General features: G+C 43.8%; 1 protein-coding gene across 3 annotated transcripts in view; it reads right to left on the reverse strand.

Annotated features, from left to right (window-relative positions):
• BACH2 (BTB domain and CNC homolog 2) overlaps positions 1-13,727 on the reverse strand; it is a 357,893-nt gene that overhangs the window by 73,040 nt on the left and 271,126 nt on the right. For all 3 annotated transcript variants that reach the window (XM_029223454.1, XM_029223455.1, XM_029223456.1), the window contains one exon: positions 13,105-13,359. In XM_029223454.1, coding sequence (XP_029079287.1) covers positions 13,105-13,347 — 243 coding nt within the window. In that variant the 5' untranslated portion in view covers positions 13,348-13,359. The remainder of the gene's footprint in view (positions 1-13,104; positions 13,360-13,727) is intronic.

Below are 13,727 nucleotides of genomic sequence, written 5' to 3' on the forward strand. Positions count from 1 at the left end.
ACATTTTTGATCTTTCCACCTTCCTATTTGTAGGGTACAATTTAATTCCTGGGCTACAACAGCTCTACTTGGCAGAAAGAATATTTGCACATAGTCTAAGGTGTTCATTGGAAGGAAGAATGACATCAAATATGAAAATGTCTCCCGTGGTACGAGAGTGCTCATCTTTACATGGCAAGACCGCTGAGGATCCTATCTTTCAGCAGACATTTTCCTGGCCTTTTAGGAGCTTTCCCGTTTTTCCCCACCCTTCTCTTTTAGTAACTAATAAAACAAGAATAATAGATAAGTTGTGAGGTGTCAGAGGGTCTCTCTGGACAGATCTTTGAGGTGATCTTCACACAGAATGCGGTCGGGTTCCACTCCAACCCGCATCACTCAACATGGCTTGGAACACACGCGTGTGGCTACTGCTCTCTGACAGTTCTATTCAATTCTGGTTGTTGATACTGCCTCTGCAAATAACATCGCCCATGCACTACTTTTAGGAGGAATAATCTGTCATTTGATTTTGTATCTAGAGAATTAAAAAAATAAAGAAATCAAGAGAACAAAAATGAAGACTTAGAAATAAAGAATAGGGAAAAAATGAGTGGCAATGACAAGTAATGCTATCCTTTATACAGCAGAAGACAAAATGAAATAGTTGTGATTTAACCAGCTGGAGGTCCGTCATTGTGACCTTCTGTATCCCTCCTTTGATTTTCTTCTAAACGCAGGAATCTTCCGTTGGCTAAATCCCAACATTTGTTTTTTCCATCCCCGGGCCAACTTTTTGGCTTGCTTGGGAACAGCTGCCAGTATTTCTCCCTGCTGCCAATCAGTCCAAAAATGTGCTCACATTGAAGGCCTGGCTCCATCCCACCCAGGGTGCTGAACGCACTCACTTTTTCACACACAGCCTTTGCCAGGCTGCACACAGAAGTCCAGCTCAGACAGTACAGCTCACTGCATCACCAGCGAGCCCGGAAGAGGCGCCACTGTCAGTGAGAGAGACGGTCAACGTATTTGAGGGGTCTAGGGCAAAGTGAAACATCTTAACTATGTGCACCAAGTTAATGGGAAAAAGAACACTTCTGAAAAATCAGGAAACCAAAAGTGCGGCTGTTTAACTGCCCCACTCCTGAAAGCAAAACCAACCCAACCCTTTGTCTAGCCTGTGATTTGATTAAGAAAACAAACAAGAAAATAAACAGAAAGGTATTAACCGACGAGTGCCAACACTATTTTACTTTCTTTGCGCTTCTAAGAACAGCCTTTCCTACAGACAACCACACATCGCCCCAACGCCTGGATGTGATCCCTTTTATTAAGGAATTCCTGAATCAGTTTCCTGGTTTACAGCTTGTTCAACCAAGATTCCAGGTGTTCTCACCAGAAGAAGGGTCCCTTTCAAAAGCTGTCTGCTTGTGTAGAACTGCACACCCACCAGAAATGTCACGGACACCCCAACAATAGAGCTGAAACCTGAAGCAGTTTGGGGACATTCCAAGTTTTTCAATGGAATGCGAATCCATTAAGATGATTAGGTAACTCTACTGATATCCTCCCATTTGTGCTCAGTGCGAGAGCTGCCAAAGAAAAGACAGAATCAAAACCGACTCTTGGATTCCAGCTCTCGAGTATTTTGGTGCGGAAACTGTATTTTCTTGTAACTCATTTAAAAAAACACCCCATGCTTTCACTGTGTAATTGAAATCTCAGTTTTCAGGAAGCAAAGAGAAATGAGATCTATAATCACTGTTTCTCTTCTGTTCGGCTTCCAGCCTAAATGGTCCTGCTCTTTTATTGGCAAAGTAGGGCAGGTAATAGTGAACAAGAAACCTACTCTAAGAAGCACTGGCTCAAGGGAAGTACCACTCCATCACTAGTGACTCAGCCCTGAACTCAAGAGTGATTACCCTGCATCGATAAAGTCATGCTAATTGGACAACAGCTTGCTGCCAGCTCATGTGGGCATGACCTACAATACCCTTGGCTGACAGCCATTATGTCCATCATACCTTTATTTATTTTTATTTTTTTGGTAATCTGGATGGGACGTGGAAATAATTTTAAAAAAACCCTCCCAAGCGCTATTTAACTTCTTATCATGAATTAAAAGTTTAATTAAGTACCCTGTTAAAGGCCTGGGTTCTATGATTAAATATGACAAAAATAATATGTATGATTCCTGATCAAGTGAGGAACTTTACAGCTCTGAACTCTGTCTTTAAATCTATTACTGATTTCAACTGAAACAGCTAAGCGATTCCATAACAGAGCAAACTAAGAAGCGTAAGGGACATTTAATTCATATATAGAGAAGGGTCTTGAAATGAATAGATATACTGGTGCCTACTTTTATAAAATTTAATGCAAACAACTTTACTGTCAAAGGCTTTGTTATGAATGCATTTAAAAATGTTGATTACTGTGGTCATCCTACACTATACAGGGTGAAACAGGTAAAGTGAAAGAAAGCCTTAAAACTGCCTTTGAAATCAGGTCACTTAAAAATAATTCTTCGAAAGGTCTAAGTTTTTGTCCACTCAACTCCTTCTACTATTCCAAAAGAGGGATGCACCTCTGCATAAAGCTCTTTAAATAGGACATACTGGCCTCAGGATTTAGAAATGTAAGAGGTTTGGAAATAGCTTATATATTTCAGTTTTAAAATCAGCTATTGCTGTGGCTATTTTCACACCAGATTTCCCTCCCTCTGTAGCAGCACCACTGAGCAGCCTTCAGAGATGGAATCACAATAGTATTAGCTCCCCTTTTCATGGCTTTGCTTTATTGCACCCCCATCCGAGGCGGAGGCCCAGATTTCAGGGCTGGAAGTCACCTTTGTGTTACTATAAATAAGTCCTGCCTTTAGGCAGTTCAGATTTATCAGCACGATTCTAGGACTTGAAAACTTCTTACTTGCCGGCAAGTCGTTACCTGGGATATTTTGACTTCTTTTGCTTTTTTTTTTTTCATCTGCTACCATGTCTCACCAATGCAGCTTGGAAACTTGCACCACAGCTTTTAATGAAGAGTCTGAGGTAAGAGCCATTTCATCAGAGAAGACTGTGCTTTCCTTTTATGGGAATAATAACACCTACTGTTTATATGGCACCATCCTTCCAAGAAGTTTAACTTCTCCCATTTCATTAACCTGAAGAGCAGCCCTGAAAGGCAAACTGGCGCCCTGTATTGTTATTCCCTGCACACTCATGTGGAAATTGAGGTCATTAAGTAATAATAATTTTTTTCAAGATCCTTCTGAAATCGTTACAGAGCAATGATCTGCATTTTCTACAATCTGTCTGTGTTCTAGGTTATCAAATAGCGCAGTGGTTCTACAGCTCTTGAACCGTCATCTCCGATGAACTCTAAGACCATATGGGAAAAGTCAGGGAGGATTTACAAACAAAGATAAGACAAGTGAGCTCACGCCTCTTCTGAAGTCAGATGATTCTCTCCTTTCCAGACCAATCTGCCTCCCATCTCCCTGGTCTTTCCCTACCTCTCAATCCAAACATCTCTCCTCTGGTTCTGACCTGCAGGATTTTTTTTCTCTCCCTCCAGCAGGAACCTAGAAAAATTCCAAGACCATCAACCTGTAGCACAGGCTAGGTCTCCAGAGATCATCCAGTTCAACTCCATCAACGTCCAGAAGGATGAGCCTTGCTGAGTTGAGCTGGCCCACTTGCTCAGGAGATCCTATCCTCTCTCAAGTCCTCAAGAGGATTCTTTTAGCGACTGGCCTTCCATCTGCCATGTCAGCAAGTTTTCTGTCCCTTTTGGAACTTTTCCATCCGCCCAAGTATGAGTCAGGATGGGCTTTGCTGTGCAAACAAATAAACACCAAGTCTTAATGGCCTAACATAAAGGTTAAGTCCTCATTCATGTCATAGTCTGATGCGAGTCAGATGGCTCTCTTCCAACGGTGACTCAAGAATCTGGGCTGCATGATAAACTGACTCCTCCTTTTTTACTCATGTAGGCACTGTAAGTTTCTACAAACCCTTTTGATTTTAATACAGAAGTATATAAGAGCAATAATGATATTCACACTTGAACTCAATGATCTTAAACTATTTCCCACATTATTTCTTAAATAAATGATAAAACAGAAGCTAAAAACACTAAATAACCCTAAATGCTAAAATATGTTCACTAGCTATGTTTAAAAAATAAATGTTCGACTAAGAGAATAAGGTAAATTATGGTATGATTATGCAATTGAATAGTCTGGTTATTAAAACTGCAATTGCAAAGATTATGCATGGAATGGAATATGAGTTGACACGGGAAGATTATATGATATTCTGATGTTAACTAATAAAAAGCAATATATAATCTTGCACTTCTATGACTGCAGCCATTTAAAATGTGTATACATAAAGAGAATATTGGAAGGAAACAGGCAAAAATGGAATTAATTGTGTTTCAGCTGGATTAGTGTTTAAGTTTTTTTTAAATTGATTGGTTTTTTTTAAATTTATTTTTGGAAAGTAAGATGTAAAATAAAATAAAACATAAATCTCTTAAAAAAAAAAAAGAATCTGGGTTTTGATTCCACCGCCTAGGAGTTCTCTGACACCAGTTCAATGGATGTGAAAGAACACCAAGAACTCACACTTACTTTTTTTTTTTGCTGAACGCGGGCCTCTCACTGTCGTGGCCTCTCCCGTTGCGGAGCACAGGCTCCGGATGCGCAGGCCCAGCGGCCACGGCTCAGAGGACCAGCCGCTCTGCGGCATGTGGGTTCTTCCCGGACCGGGGCATGAACCCATATCCCCTGAATCGGCAGTCAGACTCCCAACCACTGCGCCACCAGGGAAGCCCCTCACACTTACTTTTAACTGCCTTGGGCTAGAAGTGACACATGACTCCCACTCACGTTTTATTGGTTAGATTTGATTACCCAGCAAACCTGACTGTAAATGTGGTCTTCCTGTGTGTGCAGGAAAGAGAGGAAAATTGGATATGAGTGAATACTGATCACCTTTACCATCGAGGGCAAGTGTGCTGGAATTTCTTCCTACTTAGAAAAGAAGCCCAAAGGAAAACTCTTTTGACTCTATTTCCCTCCAGTTACTGGCTCACCTCTTTGCTCCCTTTAACTCAAAAGGCCTTAAAAATGTAGCCTACATGAGCTTCTTCAAATCCTTCCCTTTCCCTTCTCTCTAGAACACAGCCCAATTGATTTTTGCTCCTATTGCTTTCCCAAAGTGCTCAATGAAATCACGAACGGCTTCCAAATTGCTGGATGGTCAATTTTCAGCCTTCACCTTAGCTGCCTATCAGCATCATTTGACATTGTTGATTACTCTCTCCACCTTTCTTTACCTGGCTTCCAACACACTAAACTTTTTTTTGCCTTTCCTTCTACTTCAATAGTTACTCTTTCTTGGTTTACCCTGCTGCCTCATCTTTTTCTCCCTGACCCCTTAGTTCTGAAAAGACCCAAGGATCAATCCTAAGACCTCTCTCTCTCTTTTTTTTTTCTGTCTACACTTATTCACTTGGTATTTGTATCTGGTCTTGGGGTTTTCAATATCCCCAATACTCTGGTATTAAAACTTCTATCTCCAAGCTAGATTTCTCCCATGAATTTTAGCCATGTATATCCTACTGTGTAGTAGACATCTCTACTTAGATGCTAACACGCTTCTCAAACTTAATATGTACAAAATAGAACTCCTAATCCTGCCCCACTCCCACCACCTGAAACCTATTTCCCTCACTCTTCACCAATCCCCGGTAACGGCAACTCCATCCTTCCAACAGCTTAGGCCCTAAACCTTGGAGTTATCCTTAACTCTTATCTTTCTCTTCCATCCTACATCCAATCTATAAGATAATCCCATAAGCTCTACCTTCAGAATATTACCAGAGGGACTTCCCTGGCGGTCCAGTGGTTAGGACCCGACGCTTCCACTGCAGGGGGCCCGGGTTCGACCTCTGGTCAGGGAATTAAGATCCCGCAAGCCTCACAGTCAAACAAACAAACAGAAGTTTGCAAACTTAAAAAAAAATGTTACCAGAATCTGACACTGATCACCACTGCACTGCTATCACCCTGGTCCAGGCCATCAGATCATGCCTGGTTTGTTGCCTCAGCATCTTAACTGTTTTTCCTGCTTCTGTCCCTGTCGTCTTTCAATCTATTTTCGCATAGTCAAAATTATCTTCTCCTGGGAAAACCTCCAATGGCCTCCTAGCTCATTCCAAGGAAAGGTAATGTATCCAAAAGGTGCACAGCCTTGCCCCGGTAATTCTCTGACGTGCTTCCTCCTATCGACCTTTCGCTCATGCTGCTACCGTGTGTCAAACAGGCCAGGTCCACTCCATCCCCAGGGCCTTTTCCTTGCTATTCCTTCCACTTAGATCACTCTTCCCCCACATGTCAACATGGCTGTCTCCCTCACCTTCTTCAGGTCTTTCTACAAAAGTCATCCCCCAAACAGGCCTTTCTTGACCACCCTAGTTAAAACAGCCATACCTGAACCCTGACGTTCCTTAACCCCCTTCCCTGTTTTATTTTCCTCAATGGCATCTAACAAAGTCCATGTTATATTTATTTATTTTCTGTCTCTCCTTCTCCTCCTCTGGAAGGTAAGGTCTGTTTTGTTCACTACGTTCACCCAGCACCTAGAACAGCGCCCCCTGGTACAGCCTTTGATAAATATTTGCAGAATGAATGAAGAAACAGAAGCTCAAAGAGGTCGACCGGCTTGCTCAAGACCCCATATGCAGTTAGTGCCAAGGTCCTGATTATGGTTTTCCCAGCCTCTCATGGCTGACGTTCCTCAGTTCCTAAAATTGACCTGTTTCTCTGAGTTTTGTCTAGGTGATAAATGAGGGGATGCTAAAGGGTGGGCTCTGTGCTTTGGGGTGGGGGAGTGCTTTGTACTTCTTATCCCTGGTCATGCCACTTCCCAGAGACCTCACCCCCTGCTTCCCGCCAAAGCTTCCCTCCCCCTAGAGTCACACACAGGCTCAGAACGCTCGGGGCATCCTGTACTGTAGCGTCGAGTACTTTCTGTAGTATGACACCCTGAAAGGACTGTCCAAAGACAGTCACAACTGTCTTATTGCTTCTTTCAAAAACTGGGCCTAAGCCATTCCAGAGACATTAACAGCTTTCATAGCCTCGAAAAACTTTCAGACAAGAAGATTCCATAATTTCCTTGCTGGCCTCTGTGCTCCGCAGTACTACGGCAGGAACATTCTTTACTATACCCTGTGGTGGAGACTTCACAACAAATGCTGTGTTTCCAAAGTCCCTCTGGGTCAGTTTTCCCTTTTGTTTAGCACTGCAAAAACAAGATTTGTCACAAAATGTTGGGAGAGAGAGAGAAAGAGAAAGATAGAGGGGAAGCAAAAGATAGAGATAGTGAGAGAGCAGAAGTCTGAAATATATTTTTACCTCTGAACGCATAAGTTCCGCCTAAGGGGCCATACATACCTCTACCCTACAGCCATTCCCTGCGTGAACCCTTCCCCTTCTCTATAGAGTGAGAGGACCCGGGAAACAAGCCCAAAGAAAGGTGCCAGAGGCTTGGCAATAAGCTCTCCCTCTCGTTTCTTTATTTATGACAAATAAAAATTGTATGTATTTAAGGTACACAATGCGATGTTTTGACATATGTGTACACTGTGAAATTATTACCATTATAAACAAAATAGCATATCCGTCACATCCCATAGTTATCCTTTGTGTGTGTGGTGAGAACTCTTGAGATCTACTCTCTTAGAGAATTTCGAGTATATATTACATTATTATTATTTTTTAAAATATAAATTTACTTATTTTTGGCTGTGTTGCATCTTTGTTGCTGCGCAGGGCTTTCTCTAGTTGTAGCGAGCGGGGTTTGCTCTTCGTTGCGGTTCGCGGGCTTCTCACTGCGGTGGCTTCTCTTGTTGCAGAGCATGGGTTCTAGGCGTGCGGGCTTCAGTAGCTGTGGAGCGTGGGCTCAGTAGTTGTGGCTTGCGGGCTCTAGAGCGCAGGCTCAGTAGTTGTGGCGCACGGGCTTAGTTGCTCCACGGCATGTGGGATCTTCCCAGACCAGGGCTCGAACCCGTGTCCCCTGTATTGGCAGGCGGATTCTTAACCACTGCACCACCAGGGAAGTTCCCATAATACGTTATTATTAACTACACTCACCATGCTGTACATTAGGTCTCCAGAACTTATTCATCTTATAACCGAAAGTTTGTACCCTTTGATCAATATCTCTCCTTTTGCACTACCCTCCAGCTTCTGGTAACCACCATTCAATTCTGTTAGTATGAGTTTGACTTTTTTTCCTTAGATGCCACATATAAGCGAGAATATGCAATATCTGTCTTTCTCTGTCTGGTTTATTTGACTTAGCATAATTTCCTCCAGGTTTATCCGTGTTGCTGCAAATAGCAGGATTCCCTTCTTTTTTTAAAGGCCGAATAATATTTACTTGTGCGTACGTATGTGTGTGTTTATATACAGACCACGTCTTCTTTATCCATTCATCTGCTGACAGACACTCAGGTTGTTTCCATGTCTTGGCGATTGTGAATAATGCTGCAATGAACATGGGAGTGCAGGCATCTCTTTGAGATAGTGATTTTATTTCCTTTGGATATAGACTCAAGAAGCAGGATTGCTGGATCGTATGGTAGCTCTATTTTTAATTTTTTGAGGAACCTCCATATTGTTTTCCACAGTGGCTCTACTGATTTACATTCCTACCACAGTGCACAAGGGTTCCCTTCTCTCCACATCCTGGCCAACACTTTTTATCTTTTGACTTTCTGATAATAGATCTTGGCAATAACCTCCTTTCAGCCGCTCTTCCCTAGCATTCTGGGTGGGAGTCGAGCAGCGCATCAGAATGGGGTTGATGGGCAAAGCTGCACCCCTTTCCTGCCCTCTGTACTTGACACACCATAACCTTAACATCATGCTGTGATGCCACTTCCAGCACGGCCGGCATCCAGCCTAAGTGGTCTCCGTGACCATAGCTGAGGAGGTGTTCATTGAGGCAGCTTGAATCCGAAGGAGCAGTGCAAGAAGGGCCTTGCCACGCTTGCTACACGACCCACTTTCTCTTCATCTCTTAACACGAAATACGCTTGCTGTTACAAACCAAATGACCTGTTTCATCACGAACAGAAGTACTAAGGACAATGCCTTATCTCCTGCATTTTGCTGACACACATCCCTGGATGTGCTTTTCCATGAGGAACCAACACTCAAGTCACAGAAATCCTAGGGACAATCTGTCATGCCAGTTTAGGAAAAGAAAAAAAAAGCAAGACAATTCCATGACTCCTTGACTTCCAGGAGGAGGCCTCTATTTTTGTCTCTCCCGTTTTCAGCTGAGAGGCTACACCGGGACTCTGGTCGGCTCTACTTTGTGGGTAACGGCGTTGCCCATCGGGAGTCAGGGCACGGGGCTAGAACCGCACAAGTGGACAGCGGCTGCAGGCTGGAGCCGGGTTTGGCCTAAACTGACAGAGCAGGGGAGTGAGAAGGGCAGTGGTTTGTATCTGGAAGTTTCCTAGTCCAAAGGCAGAGCTTTCAGGGACTTTCCTGATGGTCCAGTGACTAAGGCTCCGTGCTCCCAATGCAGGGGGCCCGGGTTCGATCCCTAGTCAGGGTACTAGATCCCACATGCGTGCCACAACTAAGAGTTCGCATGCTGCAACTGAGGAGCCCGTGTGCTGCAACGAAGATCCCGCACGCGCAACTAAGACTCAGCACAGCCAGATTAATAAATAAATATTAAAAAAAAAGAAACATAACCCACGGACGGAGCTTTCAGACTCAGCCATGCCGGCCCCTGTGAAGCTCAGCAGTTGGCCGGGCAGGGAGCGCAGAGGTAAGCCAAGCGTGATCAAGGCTGGGACCGGGCCGGAAGGTGATTTGAATTCGTGATGGATTATGATGAAGTTTAAAGATTTCCAAGGAGCTAATCAAATGCTTTTTCTTACATCATATGAACCAAATGCCAGTGAGTTCCATGCAGCTACTTTCCAAGGTAGTGTTTGGGATGTTTGTTTATTCACCACTTAATTCAAATTCTATGAAGTCATTCACTGAGCTAAGTGGGACAGCATCTGAGAGCCTGCAAGGACCTTTCAGTGTGCACACAGCAAGGAGAGAAAACAATGCCCAGCGCCTGGGGCCCCAGGAGGGGCCTCTGAGCAGAGGCAGAGGCTCCTGGAAGGAGGCCTCAGAAACAATTACAGACCCACAAAGGAAAATGCCACGTGGGGGCTGGCCTGCATGCCCATCAGCAGGATGACTGGAGCTGGGTTACTGACAATACGAATTCACATTTCATAGGAAAAAAAAAAAGTGTCTCGTTATTTCTGAAGGTTTCAGGTACATGAAGAACCAGAATGTTTTAATTATTTGGAAATACAGATGATGTAGGAATAGACATCATTTTACACAACTAGAAAGAAAATCAACACGTAGCAAACTCTCACTTAACTGGAACACAAACAATCAAAAGGGCAAACAGCAGACTTTTGTGTGTCATCTACACACTCTTACTTCAAAGAGTGCCCAGTGCCAAGGAAATAAGTGATTATCGGGGATTTGACCTAAAAAGAAATGTTTAGGTTAGGTTTTACTGCCTTGGTATTGTATTATGATAAATAATTTAAGGGCTTCAGCATTTTAGGGGTTTTTACAGGTAAGAACTGGGGCTCAGAGAGGTTAAGTGACTAGATCAGGATCACAGAGCTAACTGGGGGGAAGGCCAGTGTTTACGGCACAAGGTCCAGGGCGTCTCCAGATGGGGACTGCAGTCATGGAAGAGAGACTAAATTACGTAAATTATGGTTTTCATTTGTAAATATATTTTAATATAATCTATTTTTTTTGGAAATTAGTAGAAAACATATATGAGGTGACTCTCAAACAGATACAGATAATAAATTAACTGTAAACTCCACCCCCTTCCTAAAACCATTCAGGATAATTGGAAGTTTGTCAGATATTTTCAGAGAATTCTAGAGTTAAAGTAAATTCAAAGGCACACTTGCTGCCCCTCAAGAGAAGAAGAGTCTTAAATTTGACGAACGCCAACCAGTTTAAACATAGTCTTTTATATTTATCCTCTCACCTAATGACGGGTTAAGTATTTGCCCATTAATGCAGCTCAGGATCACCAGTCACACCACAGCTGCCATTTCTTGGCCTTCCCACATCACTTGGTACATAAGCATCCCTCCCTCCTCCAGCCCCAATTACATTATCTTCAACTGATTTGTCCTTTTGTTTCTAGTATTAGGATCTTTCTACTTGACAGTGGTGTGAGGAGTAGTAATGGAGCCCTTCACTTGGGTACATAACAAAGAATATTCATGTGAAACTGCCTATGTAGCCCTCACTTTGCCACTTTCCTGCTCTGCAGGGGTAACAGCAGACATTTCTTAACAGGGGACTGGATCTGGTGACCCCTCTGACCCCCTGTCTATTTTTGGTTTTTTTTGGGGGGTATAGATGAATTTTTAAAAATTGAAGAATAGTTGATTTACAATGTTGCAGGTGAATAGCAAAGTGATTCAGTTATATTTATGAATATATACTGATATATATATATTGTTTTTTAGATTTTTTTCCATTATAGGTTCAATACAAGATATTGAATCTAGTTCCCTGTGCAAATAACGTTGTCTTAAAGTCTATTTTGACTGGTATCAATAAAGCTACCCTAGCTTCCTTGTTTATTTTATATACAGTAGCGTGTATGTCTATTTGTTTTTTATGTTGAACTTGAATGTCTTTCTGTGGAGCAGCTGCTTGCCCCACCACGTCCTACTTCTTTTTTTTTTTTTTTTTTTTTTTTGCGGTACGCAGGCCTCTCAGTGTTGTGGCCTCTCCCGTTGCGGAGCACAGGCTCCGGATGCTCAGGCTCAGCGGCCACGGCTCACCGGTCCAGCTGCTCCACGGCATGTGGGATCTTCCCAGACCAGGGCACGAACCCATGTCCCCTGCATCGGCAGGCAGACTCTCAACCACTGCACCACCAGGGAAGCCCCAATGTCCTACTTCTTACACACAACCTGCTTTACTCATTTATATGAGTTGCCAGGCCTCTGGAGACACTGGATCTGTGAACCCTGAGACTTAATGCTAGTTGTGCCCATTAGCACCTCCCTCAGGGTGACCCGGTCTTTGGTTTCTCCTAGGGGTGCTGTGAAGAGCTGCTCTGTGGATCACGGCACAACTCTGGGTCTCTCTTCACATAGGCTATGAACATGAGTTGTACCCCTAAGAGTTGTGCAGTGCACAGCCTGCACAACTGTCAGGGCAGCCCTGGTGTTGTAGACCGTGCTGGCGCACAGAGAATGATTCTGGCCTTGAACACAAAGCCTAAAGCTGCTCAGTGTTACCCTTAGTCCCACAAAAATGAAGGGGAATCAGGATGATGGAAAAAGAGTAACTGTATAGACAGTTCAAAGGGGTGGCCAATTTAATGGTTTGTCGGCATGAAGCCCATCCTTTGAGTTCTGGCAGCTCAAACCATCCAACTGCATGTCATCTCTGGACAGAACAAGTCCAGCTACTAGTGTCCCCAAAGTACAGAAGTGACTAGACTCCCTGAAGTAATTAAGAAACCTGAGTAGGGTATTTTCAACGATGGTGAGAAAAGCAAGTTTACACTTCTTAGAATCTTACTATGTTAACTGTGAAAATGACTGCCTGCTTTTACTCTTCCCCCTGGGCAAGGAAGGTGCTGTGAATACTTTCATTCTTTTACTCTCAAGGGAAATCAAGTGTTCCTTCAACCATTTGAAAGAGAAAAATCATAGTAACAGTCCCAGTGATTGAGATCCCACATGCAGGACTGTACTAAACTTTGGGCAAACTACTCAAAACCCGAAGAGTAAGTGAACTAGAAACTAGGAAGGACTGTGAGGCACAGGTGCGGTTCAGATTCTTGCCTCTGAGACGTGAAATGCATCCAATAGAAACTGGCTCTGCCGCAAACCTAACACGTGGGCGACTTGATCATCAGCCCCCAAGCAGGGATGTGGCACAGGTCCTACCTTCCAGATCCTCCTCAGCCAACTGTCTCCAAGTCAACAAACCTCCGTTAGCAACTGCACGAACAAACCAAACTACTGTACCTCCTCAGGCAAGCTGACCACCAAGTCATTTCTCGTCTGTCCAACCAGCGCCTGCCAGAAGTATTCACTGCATGCGGCCAGCACAGCTCGGTGGGCCCGGAACTCCTTCCTCTCCACGATCAGAGTCACGTCACAGAGAATATCCTTTTTGCGCTGGTCATTGAGGCCCAGGAGGATGTTGGTGCAGTGGACTGTGGACTCATACACATACATGGGGGAGTCAGGCTTCTCATCCACAGACATGCCGTTCACACCCTGAAAGAAAGCAAGCAAGCCTGGGTCATCACGGCTCCCTGAGTCAGAGAGACACAGTGAGAAAGGATGCTGAGCGCCTGGGAGTCACCGCCCTGAGCCAGGGTGAAAGAAGCAGAACTGCCCGTTAGCATCTTACGCGCAGTTAGCACTGTGAGCTCAGAAAACATCTGGAAGGTTGTGTTCTGTGGCTGACTTCTCTCCTTTCCTCTTACTGAGTCCTTTTACCACGTGGAAACAAAGCCAGGTCCTCTAATGGAACACCCAAAACATTCAAAATGCATACCTACTTTAAAACTTGGTAGTTTTAATTTTGTTAGTGGACTGAAAGGGAACTTTCACACATACAGAGTCGCAGTGCAAGTATTAAC

The sequence above is a fragment of the Monodon monoceros genome, unplaced genomic scaffold (genome assembly GCF_005190385.1).
Source record: "Monodon monoceros isolate NGI ecotype Baffin Bay Population unplaced genomic scaffold, NGI_Narwhal_1 Super_Scaffold_15, whole genome shotgun sequence".
Taxonomy (NCBI): domain Eukaryota; kingdom Metazoa; phylum Chordata; class Mammalia; order Artiodactyla; family Monodontidae; genus Monodon; species Monodon monoceros.